A 12,855-nucleotide genomic window follows, 5' to 3' on the forward strand; every position below is an offset into this window, starting at 1 on the left:
GAATTTTTGTGGTGGGCGCAAGCAGGCCAGCTAAACAAAGGCATGTCTTTCAACAAACCTCAAGCAAGCCAAACCATTACAACAGATGCCTCAGATCATGGATGGGGGGCGCACATGGAGGGCAGATGCATTCAAGGGCAATGGGCTGCCAGAGAATTGCATCTGCACATCAATCAAAAGGAGATGTTGGCAGTGATTCATGCAATCGAGGCCTTTGGAAAATTTCTTCAGCAAGGTCATCTGCTAATAAAGACAGACAACACCACTGTCATGTGGTACATAAACAAGCAGGGAGGCACCCATTCTTACCCCCTCTGCAGACTAACAATGACTCTTTGGGAAAAGTCCCTGAAACTGAACATACAGTTGCAATCCCAGTTTGTCCCAGGCAAGGACAATGTTCTGGCGGACAGTTTAAGCAGAAACATTATGGACCCGCACGAATGGATGTTGCATCCGGACATTTTTTCACAAATAACTCATGCATGGGGAAGGCCGGACATAGATCTATTTGCTTCACACCTCAATCATCATCTGAAGAAGTTCTGCTCAAGGACATACCATCCTCAAGCCTGGAGAATGGATGCTCTCTCCTTCAGCTGGAATTCTCTAACAATCTATGCATTTCCACCTCTACCATTAATGACCAAGGTGTTACTGAAGATAAAAGCAGAACAACCGAAAGGCATTTTGATAGCTCCAGACTGGCCAAGACAGCACTGGTATCCATTACTAAGGAGCATAACTCGCACCAAGCCGTGGCTCCTGCCTCAATGGCGTCTGCTTATAACTCAGCACAATTACAGGACTGTTCATCCCAACCTGCAAACATTGCAACTGACAGCTTGGAGGGTTCCATGACTTCTCCCCTTATCTCTCGCTCTTCAAAAAAGTTCAAGAGATCTTACTGGAAGCACGCAGGCCTTCCACCAGGAAAACTTATTCAGCCAAATGGAAGAGATTCAACATCTGGAATGCCAACAAGGGTCAGGATGCGTCAGTAATGAGCATCCCACAGATACTAGAATACTTGGCAGAAATGCTTCACAATGGCCTTTCATATTCCTCCATAAAAATACACGCTTCAGCAATTTCAGCAAAATACAACTATGATCCACCTGTGTTTTCACATCCTTTGCTAAGACAGTTTCTAAGAGGGATAAAAAATATTAAACCTCCAAGAAAACCACCAGTGCCTGCATGGGACCTCAACTTCATCTTGGAAAAATTAACTCTTCCTCCTTTTGAGCCAGCAGCATCTTCAGAATTGCAATTTCTCTCCTGGAAAACAGTTTTCCTGTTGGCAATTACTTCTGCAAGAAGAGTCTCGGAAATGCAGGCCCTCATGGCAGTACCTCCATTTCTAATTTTCCATCAGGACAGAGTCTCTTTAAGAACCAATCCTTCATTCATGCCAAAAGTGATATCCAGAGTTTCTCTAAATCAAGCAATTCACCTGCCTACTTTCTTTCCCAATCCTCAAAATAAAGGAGAAAAGCTTCTGCACACTTTGGACATACACAGGCAATTGTGCTACTACTTGGACAGAACAAAGACCAACAGAAAGTCTGACCAGTTATTTGTAGCTTACGCTGCTGGAGTACAAGGAAAGGCAATTTCCAAACAAACAGTTTCAAAATGGATTGGAAACTGCATCAGATTCTGCTACTCTTTCCATGGAAAAGGTGTGGCAGCCAATATCAGGCCACACTCCACCAGAGCTACAGCCACCTCCACAGCTTTTCTAAGAGGGGTGGCTACAAAGGACATTCTAGAAGCTGCTACATGGAGCTCCGTGCATACATTTTCCAACCATTACAACCTGCCTTTATATTCCAGATCCCGAGCAGGCTTTGCTTCTGCAGTCCTGCAGGGCATTTTAGCTACACCATCCTTATCTTAGATCCTACCACCCCCAGCTTGGCTATGGTATTCAACCCATATGTCAGGATTGCAGTTGCATTCTTGAAGGACATAGTACAGTTTTGTACCTACCATAAATGTAGATGTCCGATAGATATGCAACTGCAGTCAGGGTTTCCCTCCCTCCTACCCCTCTGTAATTCTCTTTTTTAGGGTCCACTCCCCCTTTTCAAATTAGCTGGGGATATCTGTTATGGTGTATCTGTTTATTACTGTTTTGTATGTCTGGAATTTTTATCCATTCACTAAATTTAGCCTTCCTTGGAGGGCACCTGGCATCTGGGGCAAGAAACACTGAAGAAGATGGCGTCCGCTGATGCTTTTATATCCCAGCCGCTCTGACGTCGGGGAGGAGGCGACATCAGCCGACGCCGGACCCAGACTTTGGAATCCGGCCGACTGAAGGGCTGCCTGAGGCAGGACAACCCATATGTCAGGACTGCAGTTGCATATCTATCGGACATCGACATTTATGGTAGGTACAAAACTGTACTTTCTAGGCAGTATAAATGCTTAGTTCTACCAGAGTCTTGTCTTCAATGGCATATTAGAAAAGGGTAGACGCAAAGCATTCTAGAAGCAGCGACATGGATGTCTATATATGTTTTTACAAGGGATTGCAAATTGGTTTCTTTTTCTAGATCCATGACAGGCCTTGCTGGGGCCATTCTCCAGGGGCTCCTGAATGCATATAGTTCGTTCTCCTAGGTTGGATAGGCTTTGGTAATCGGCCCATATAGCTTAAAGGCTACTACAGTAGTGGGAGTGCTGAACATATTACAGTCATGCAAGTTATATTTGCCCATAACAGAATATGTTAAAATCTCTCATTGCTGCAGTAACTGCGCCCACCCTCTATCCCCCTATTTTTGTATGAAGTTATTTATTGGTTTATAAAATTATTACATGTTTTGGTGATTCCGGATGAATACTTTTCTTAATCTTTGGGCAAAACAAAGTCCTGAAGTAATCTTCACTCTCACTGTTGACCCCCTCCCCCTTAGCGCTGCCCAATCAGAAGTAAGAGTGAAGGTGTGGAAAGGAGACATTGCTTTTGGAAGCTGGGAGGTTGTGTCCTGGCCATGGCACAACTTGTACGGCTTAAAGGCTGTTGCAGCAGCGAGGTATTTGAGCATCTACTGTTATGGATAAGAGAAAGTTACACAACTGTACTTGCATCTACATTGAGCCTCAGTCATAGACCCTGTTAAACCCCATAGATTTGAGCTGTTTTGCTGTTTTACTCTCCGGGGTAAGTGGAAGTGGAGAAAATCATCCCTGGGCATAGGGGACTTTTTTTTTTTGTAATGTAAGCCGTAGTGTCCTGCAGATCTTAAGCAGTTGTGCTGCATGGGGTCAGCTTGCAATGAGCTCTGTCAGTGACATTCATGCCTTCTTGTGCAACATAATTAAAGTCCTGCCCTTCATAAGCTGCACTTGTGTGTGAGCCCTTTTCTTTACTGGATTTCAACCACTGAGATTAGCACCCCTTCCCATGTCAACCCCAGTATGCTGCTATCAAACTCTGGTTGTCCGCTTCAGAGTCAAGACTTTTATCTTTATCTCAGAGGAATTAGTCATGTCCAGCACTTGTTACTGAAACAGTTTCTTGGCATCATATTGATCTTTCAAAGACTCGTTATACCATCCACTGATGACTTGAGCTGTTAAACATATCTGTTCAAAAGTGCAGATACCATTTCTGACTGCTTTCAGACCAGATTCAAAGTGATTTCCTTAGATGCTTTCCTAAGTGTCATTGTTCACTAATTATTTCACATAAGGAAGGTGTTTTTTTCATTTGTCTGTTCCTCATAGATAGTTTGTTCACTTTCCCTAAATTTGAAGCAATCATTCCAGAGGTTACAAGTTACTAACCTGTAGAATCCAGATCATGTCAAAGGGTAAACATTTGATTCAATGTCTGCTCAGTCTGTATCCAACCTGTGGGACTTTGGATCTGACACCAGCCAATTCTAAAACCTTTAAGGTTGACTTAGCCCCCCCCCCCTTAACTCCCTTCTTCTTCAAGACCCTTTGCCCATAGTATTAGTAGAATGATGCACCATATCCAGCTAATCCCAAATTTCTGCATACAAACAAGGAAAACATTCAAGGAAAAAGCAAAACTGTAGGCAAGCAGAAAAAAAGGGCCCTTGCTGTCCATCACAAAGGGAGACTCGTCAAATCAACAAGAAGATCGGGGGCAGGAGGGTGGGAAGGTTGACCCAGACAGAGGCAGACAACATGCATCTCTTGTTATGGGAAGTACATAACTTTCGTATCTGATGTCTGCTCAGTCTGTATTTAGCCTGTGAGACAGTGTCTTCAGCCATGACAATTCCAAAAGAAGTTCACTGTAACAGTAAGTTAGATATATATATATATATATATATATATATATATATATATATATATATATATATATATATATACCTTCTGATGCCTGTGTATTTCACTATTGCAGTCATTGTTTGGGAATTTTGATGCAGGCAGTCTGATATCTGGCCTGAATCTTACAGCTGAGCAACCTTTTACCTCTTATGCAGGAAGGATGCAGCCTTCCCTTGTACATATGCACAACTTTGTGCAAAAAAAGCATCCACCTGTGCCATTTTCTGTATTTTCTTGCCACAGGTGAATGCATCATGCAGTGTGGAATGTACAATAGCCCAGCGTCTGCCCAGATTGAGATAAGTACCAACATTGGTAATAGTTTTATTGTCTTGTGTTGATTGCCTTTCCTGTGTCTGATTGCAAGTCGGCATGCAGTTTTGTACATGGTATAAAAGCCCCAGAGAAGCTAAATATTTGTTTAAGGCTGATTTTAGCATACAAACTTCCACAGACAGTGCTCTTGTGCATCATGATGTCCCTAATTACCATATTTGTCAGGGTTTTAGTCACATGGCAAGTCAGAGAAAGGAAACCAGCAATCCAGTACTACTTTGGTAAAGAGTTGTGGCCATCATGAACCTTTCAGCCATATATGACAAATCATAGATCATTTTAGTGCGGACATCCTCTTCAAGAAGTAGAGAGTCCTTGGTCCAAAAGGAGACAGTAGGGGAGAGACGCAGGTGTGTGCAAATTCAGTGGCTCTTCCTAGGTCTGAGGATATTACATCCAGGGTAGCACTTGTGCAGGCACTCTGGTCCTGATGCCTGCTAGTACCTAGGTCTTTGATGCCGCCTCTCTGAAGTCCATTATGCCTTCGGACAAGGTATGTCCTCACAGACTAAAGTCATAGTGATTTCTAATGAACCAGATCTCAGTGTAAAGTTGTAGTCATGGTATTAATCGTGGAAAGAGAGTAATAGGCTCCGTCTTATGAAAGTAGATGTTGTTCTAAGGCTTTCTCCCCAGAGACTCATAAGCCAGTGGTTGACTCCCCTCCCCTCAATGACCTGTGCACCCCAACCAAGAGAGTCTAATGTATCACAGCAGCTGCTGCCTGACTGGTTTGTCACTGCTGCCCCAGTCCACTGTACCTATGATTGGTTACAGCTGAATAAGGACTTTTGCAGTGAATCCAAAGTAGGTAAGCTAGACTCTGACCAGCCTTCTGGTTAGTTTCTCCCCAAGGGATTTTTACTTCATGGATTTTGAGGAAGAGAGGGATACTGTCTCTCCATCTGAGAGCATGTAAATGGCAGTCAAGGGAGGCATCATTTACCCAGAAGAGGTTTGTGAACCTACAGTGGTTTCTAAGGGACACTTGGAAGTAACTTTATTACTCCTTGGACTGCCCCATCCCAATCCTGTTTTGTGTGACCAAAGAGTTAGAATGTTGAATAAGATAGGGTGAGCAAAAATACAAGGAATACCTTTCAGACGGCGTGTCAAGTCCGACCCTAACTTTGGGTATCTCAGACATATTCTCTAGTCTCTTGGGCCCATGTCCAAAATCTGAGAGTGCGAGGCTTCTGATGCCTCAGAGAAAGGAAAAGGGATTTATTCATACAGGAAAGGTAGCTGTCTTTCTGGCACTTGGTGCCTCCTAAGGTTATCAGGTAGCACACCTGTTGTGTGGTGTAGAGGTGGGGAACACATTCTTACCAGTACTGCAAACTTTGCCATACAGGCATGGAAGGGGATACTGCAGGAGCAGATACTTCTGAGGGTTATACATCTCTGTGCAAAGACAACTCCTTAGCAGACAGAGGTTGAGAGAGACTGCAACAGATCTCCTTGGCGGATAAAATGATTTCATAACCAAACAGATTTTCTCTTTCAAACCAAGCTGTCAGAACTGAATTCCAAGATGAAGTAATTCAACCATTGGTAGGAGGCATGGAGCATTTTCCTTTCTGCCAAAAAGCATCTTTTTGAAAAGGTGTACCAGAATGATCTGTTTGCCGCATGAGAATTGAAGAGTTGGCTCTTAAGTTTGAGTTCATCAAAGAGAATGAGAATACTGCTGGCAGGAAATGTTAAGAATTAATATTCAGACTGTTGAAGTGAAACTAGATACAGGTAAAGAATGTAATTTTTGTCTGAATGTATTTTAAAGCATTGGGGCTAGAAGGTGCATAGAAGGTAACTGCGTACATTGCCAAGATATTCTGGTCAATGGCTGGAGCTATTGGGTCAAAAACTGCTTAAAGATCCTTTTTAAAGTCAAACCACTTAAATTCTTTGGATGTTTTAGGTTTCTTAAGAATGGTAAAACATTTAACATTCTAAAAGCCATGAGTGGGTGTGTACTTCTGCAGTCACCTAATTGCATAGTCATCTTTGATACTGTGCAGAGCTATAGCTGCACACAGTTAACATCTGACAACTTAAGAAATTGGCCAGGAGCCTGTCTTATAAAATAAGTTCCGAGTCTATGCTAGTGATGGATGGTGATAGATTTAGATCAGGAGTGTAATAAGAGAAGTAGTTGAAATGTACAGGAAGCTTAAGTGTCATTAAGTAGTAGTCAGGGCAAGTAGAATGGCTAAATACTATGCTTGATATTATAAATCGACCAAAGATTTACAAGGTCTTGAAGTGAATAAAAGGCAAACGGCACATAGGTTGTCACCTCACAGCAGGAGGTTCCCCGATTTGAAACTTGACTGGGGTGCATTTTATGCAGAGCCTGCATGTCTTCCTTAAGTTCACGTGGATTTCCTCCAGGTTGTGCAGTTTCCTCCTCCATTCTAAAGGATGTGCAGTAGATAAACTCTAAATTGGCCATAGGTATGTGTGTGCGATTTTGTAGACTAGAAGTACAACAGTGGTAGGGCTGGCCACCTCGCAGTGTAAATCTTGGCTGTAGATTGTTATTGTTGAAGTGACACCCTGAACCCATGTGCAAAAATAGGAAAAATATGTGGATGGATGGATTCCCCCCTCTGCTTGCAGTTAAACTGGTTTCAGTTGTACCAGTTGCCTAGTTTTTTCAGTATTAGATGCATGTTAAGTGTCTGTCAATTACAGTCAAAAGGTCCAAACTGTATAATTTCATATGATACTTAGAAGATCAAGATTTCTTAGCCATTTTGGCAGCAGTGTTCCAAAAGGCTGTTGCACAGTTAACTGAATGCTGGAAATATTTTGTAAGTATAAATTAGTGATCTGTTAGTGTGGGGTAGGAGTGGCATGGCTACCTGATTTGCAAGTCACAAAAACAGAATACAAAAGCCATGGAACTTTGCAGCCTGTAAATGATCGAGCAGCTGAACAAAGATTTGTGTGAAAGATGGAAAGGTTTTATATAAGGAGTCCTTGGCATTTGTTCAAGACATGCCTCAAAATCTAAGGTAGAACAGCAATCACACAACCAGTAATTCCTCACAGTTGTAAAGACTTTGATAGCAAAGAGTTTGAGAGAAGCTTCTATAGGACTCACCAGGAAAATTAATTGAGCAGCAAACTGTCTCTAAAGACTGATTTGGATATCTTTAGAGAAGTCCAGTCTGAAATTCTGGATTTGGAAATCCATTAAAGAAACCAGATGGGGAAGAGGACAATTTTGGTTGATCAGGATGCAAAGTCTGAAATGCTTCATTACTGAAATATCTTGAGTTGGTACAAAAGTATTTTGATATAAAAAGCTCATGAAAGGTTAGCATAGAGTTAAAGGTTAATGATGTCAGTCTGACATGCTACTCTGCACATGTTCCATAAAAGGGGATGGCATAGAGGAGGTATAAAGCTTTTAATGTTAATGGACTAGTTACAGGAAATGTGTCCTTTGATAAATGTTCTTGCAGTTTGTGTTCAGTTTTATTAAAACCTAATGAAGGCTTTTCTTCCTATTTTTCTTATTAATCTTACCTATTCTTTTAGGCACAGATTTAGCCTAAATACTGTAAACCCTCCAGCTCATAATCTTTTCTATAATTTGCCATTTAAAACTCAAGGCTGTAGTTAAACTTAGTGTTATGGTGTTACTATGATGTTCGTGGTTACTCTGCTAAAAGAAGTCTCCAAGTTCTTGAAGTGGTAAGAGTTTAGTATAAGACTTAGTATCTGCTCATATCTCTTACTTTTGTGAAGTACGATTTTATTTGTGTACAGGTAAGGGAGATAATATGGACTTAAAAATCTTCCATGAATTGTAATTATTTGTCAGACGCATTGTTTTTATTTTCTTGTGCAGAAAATGATGGATGTAGGGGGTGAGTGCTGTAACCAATAAGGCCTACAACTGCCTGCTGAGCATTGTTCCTGCCGTAGCACCACACGAATGGCCCAGGAAAGCCAGCAGCTTAATTTCCAGGTTTTGAATGACCTGCGACAGAAGTTTCCTGAGTTGCCTGAAGGAGTAGTCTCCAGATGTATGCGGCAGGTTAGTGTCTTGAAGTTGAAGTAATTTTAGGACAGTTTGTCATGCCATATCCAGAACTGATGTTGAGCTTGCCGGGTGTCAGGTTCTTAAATGGTAACTGTTTACTTGATTTGCAAATACCTACTTCAGCAGTGTACCCCACAGTGAATTGTAGGTTGCTGGCTTTGTGTTGTGCACATTTAAAACATGTCTAAAATGTTAATCCGTCACTGTTGCAGTCCTTACTGTGGATATTCCTGTCTGCTGGTGTCCTGAATGGCCAGCCCGATTTTCACAGCTCTCCCTTTCCCATGGCCTTGGCCAACACCCTCCCACCTCTGCGCAATGGTGTGGATGGGCGTAATCCATCTTCAGATCTTTTTTGTTATGCAGATTCCCATACCACATTTCATAATACTGTCAGTCCATCTGTTAGCCTGTTTACAAAAAACAGATATGTACCTCATAGGGGAGTTGTACTGGAATAGGTAATGCATCATTCTAATACTAAATCTGAAACAAACTTTTGTAAATGTTTACTGCATCATTTGTGGAAGTAGGTTCCTCATGAGGATTTTCATAATCTGTTTGTTTTGCCTCGTCTCTGAGCACAGTGTGGACTTCTGTCCAAATTGTGCCAGTCAATCCCCCCCCAAGGACAGTCAAGAAGAGGCATTCTGTCCATGAATTTGCATCTGAAATGACGTGTCTGGTTCTGAGCCATCATGACATTGGCCAAGGGGAACCTCCTACTGAAAAGAAAATTCTACAAGACAAGAAAAGTACCAGGAGACTAACATCTCAGTGGGATGACTCTTATCTTTCTAGGTAAGATGACTGTCTGGTGTGGAGGGATGCTTTCGACAGTCCCTGCTGTATCTGTTTAATCTTAGGCCTCTAACAGAACTGCTTTGCAAGGTGCCATACCTTTGGCATTATATGTTGCCCTGGACTTACAACTCTGCACCACCTCCCAAGACTGAGTTCATTGGTTTCTGAGGTCTCATTCTCTGCTGAAAGGGGAAAGTGTGATTGCCAGAGTATTTCTGCAAGGGGGATTCCTGGAAACCAGATTGAAGTCTCAGTCTCTCTCTCGCTCTCACCTGAAGCATCTAGCTTGGTTGTATCTGAAGTTGAGGCACAAGATGCACAAATTGTGAAGTCAGTGTAAGCCACCTTGTCTTGGCTTAGGTGGGGCAGGGCCTTCATTCCGTCTTACTGCCTGGCTTCTACTGATCAACTTGTCCATTTGACTAAGGTTTCCATGCCTTTGTGATCTGAAAGGTCAGAAGTAAAAGAAAAGGGTGAAACCTCAAGTGGAGGACTATTATACACATTTTTCCAACACAGATGAACTGAATTATGTTGATCAGATTCCATCTGCTGCTGCATATGAATCTGGTACAGAGAGTATAATATCCATTGCTCTTTCACCAGAGGATTTCTTTGTGTGCCCTTCATAAAATGAATGAAGAATTCCAGTAGGAGACTAAAATACGCAGACCGAGATCAGGTAATTTTCATGGGCCTAAAACATAGTGCGTTGGATGTTACTTAAGTTATGATGTCGTAGAGTATGTATTCAGCAATGCATCCATGGAGTCCGACTCCCCTGCACCAAGGAAACCTGGCCATTTCAGTAGGGCAAGTGATTTGTCACAAATTCTTTTATAAGACTCCTTTGTGTGGTGTCCCTGGTTTCTTGCAAGAGAGCTCCATTTCAGTCCAGGAGCCCTATTCCCAATGAATGAGTGACAGATTGTGGTACTCAACATATCTGTTTTTGTATACTTTGAAGGCTTTGCCGAAGTGCTAGAAAAATTAGTTTGCTGGGTCAATTTTTCTTTTGACTTTGTGATATCTGGAGAAAAGGTTTGTACTTCTGCCATGTCTTTGTCTTAAACTGCCAGAGCCATATGCTTTTCCTGTCTGCACTATCTGATGGAAATGATGAGGGCTAAGGCTGAGGGAGTTCAGGATAATCTAAAACCTGAAATTTGTGTCTTACCAGCTTAGGTTGTCAAGCACTTCACCAAGTGTGGTTATGATGCTGTGGATGCTTCATAAGGGACAGCAACCACAAGATCTAATATTCATGGGTGCTTGAGGATTCTGCTCCTTCCAGACTGTGTAAAGCTTGAGCTCTCTCATGCTTCCATGGGCAGTTGACCTCTTGTTTGGACTTCCAGTTTAAAGGAGTTTGAGACTGGAGGAAACGAGCAAGACTGTGCATTTTGCAAAATAGTTTTACAGGCCAGTTCTCCTAAAGTCATCAGAAATTACTCCACTTAGGAGGCTGTGGCTTTGATGCCAAGCTGAAAGCAGTAGAGTTCTTGAGCTCTGTAGCCTTCATTTTTTCCTGACAGGATTTTTTATTTAATTTCCCCAACTAAGACCTGGAACTACTGAAATCAAATTCTGGAAGTCGTTAGCTACAAGTTGGTGTAATTTTTAAGCTAAAATTTTCATTTTTCCCCATCAAACTTTCGAATAGGAGGGACACTGAAACCGAATTCACAAAGTAAGATGAGCAGCTCCAAAATTTCTCAGCAAGAAGCTCCAGTGAAGAAAGAAATGCAGGCAATCTTTACTACAGTTCAAGACTTGGTGGGTAAAATAGACAAATTAAACTTAAAAATGGACAATATAAAAGAAGTTTCCACCAAACAACCTTATTAAATGAAGTCCTTAAACAACAAACTGCCCAGATTGCTGCTTTGGAAGATTCAATTCTGTAACCGATGTAAACTACAGGCTAACAGAAGGAGAAAAACATAGACTTCAAGAAACCACCAGACTTATTGATAGGATAGGCAACATTGAGAGAGAACCAGGAGAAACAATATAAGAATCCAGAGCAGATGGAGGGGGACAATATAATTTCCTGACTTCTTGGATTCCTAAAATCCTAAACCTACTTGAAGCACTATCCTTTGGGATAGAAAGGAGGCACAGGTCTTTAACTTCTGTATCCAGTAAAAGCAGCCATCCAGGATATTCTATTGTAAGATTTATCTCCACTCAAGACAAAGACCTTGTTCTAAGAACTGCCTGGTCCCTTGCTCCATTAAAAATTGGTGACCAAACTATCAGGTTTGACAACGACTTTTCACCCCTTGAAATGTCCAAAAGAAGACCATGATATCCCTCTAATAAAATCATTTAAATAGGAAGGAATCAAACCACAACTTATATTCCCAGCAAGAATAAAATTATCCCTGTCAGAAGGAAATAAAAACTTTTGACTCTTGAAGCATCCACATTTGTCCAAAAACGAACCTTCATCCTGAACCCATGGATTCTTCAGTGAACTTGAAAAGACAAGCTTCAAAAACTGAGTGGACTGTTAAAGAAACAAAGAAACCCAGAGACAAATGGTTATACATAGCATCACATTTCATGCAAGTTTTTTCTTCCTTCTAAATGTGGAATCATACACAGAAAGTAATGTAAATGTTTTCTCTCCTATTATCTTTCCCACAACAGTGCTAACTTTATAGATAATATATATTACTCAAAATTCAAGTAAATCAAAATCTTATCCAATTGCAAACTACTGTTTTATAGTTTTATCTCTTTATGTACATGGCATAGCACTAGTGAAACTGTATAAAATCACTCCATATATTTATATGTATATTTTTTATCTCCTATACATGTATGTGCCTTCCCTTTCTGTTTTAGTTGTGTTTTTCTGCTTATCCCGGTTAGGGGTCGCCACAGCTTAACTCTGGTCCGCTAATGTTTGGTAGTGGATTTCTACGTGCCTAGTTACCAGCCCTGACGCACAACCTTCAACGAAGGCACGCCCATAATGTTTAATCACTGCAGGAGAGATAAATGCTTTACTGTGTGTTACTGTTTAGTAATTAAAAAGAAAGTGGTGACATTTTATTATACATATGTTTGCTACTGAACTGAACTTCTGCAGTGTGCTCCATTTAGCTAATATGTTATACCTGTGTATGGTAAGTTGGAGCCTTTATTTTCAGTATTCAACATTTTACAAGTTATGCTTGAGCTTCACTTCACTAGAAAATTCCTGCCTACTTACTTTTTTTAATGGGATTTTGACAACTTTTGTGAGAAGCTCAAGCTTCTAAAGGCTTCAGTTAGCTCACAGGCTCATGAGAAATGGTCTGTTGTCTTCCAAGAAGTAGGCATGACCTCTG

The 12,855-nt window shown here is 41.3% G+C and overlaps 1 protein-coding gene across 1 annotated transcript in view; it reads left to right on the forward strand.

Annotated features, from left to right (window-relative positions):
• Positions 1-12,855, forward strand: part of TAB2 (TGF-beta activated kinase 1 (MAP3K7) binding protein 2) — a 685,348-nt gene that overhangs the window by 493,326 nt on the left and 179,167 nt on the right. The window contains exon 4 of the mRNA XM_044068945.1: positions 8,516-8,704. Within this exon, the coding sequence (XP_043924880.1) occupies positions 8,603-8,704 (102 nt within the window). The 5' untranslated portion in view covers positions 8,516-8,602. The remainder of the gene's footprint in view (positions 1-8,515; positions 8,705-12,855) is intronic.

This window comes from Protopterus annectens, chromosome 1.part0 (assembly GCF_019279795.1).
Source record: "Protopterus annectens isolate FY-2018-M chromosome 1.part0, PAN1.0, whole genome shotgun sequence".
NCBI lineage: Eukaryota > Metazoa > Chordata > Ceratodontiformes > Protopteridae > Protopterus > Protopterus annectens.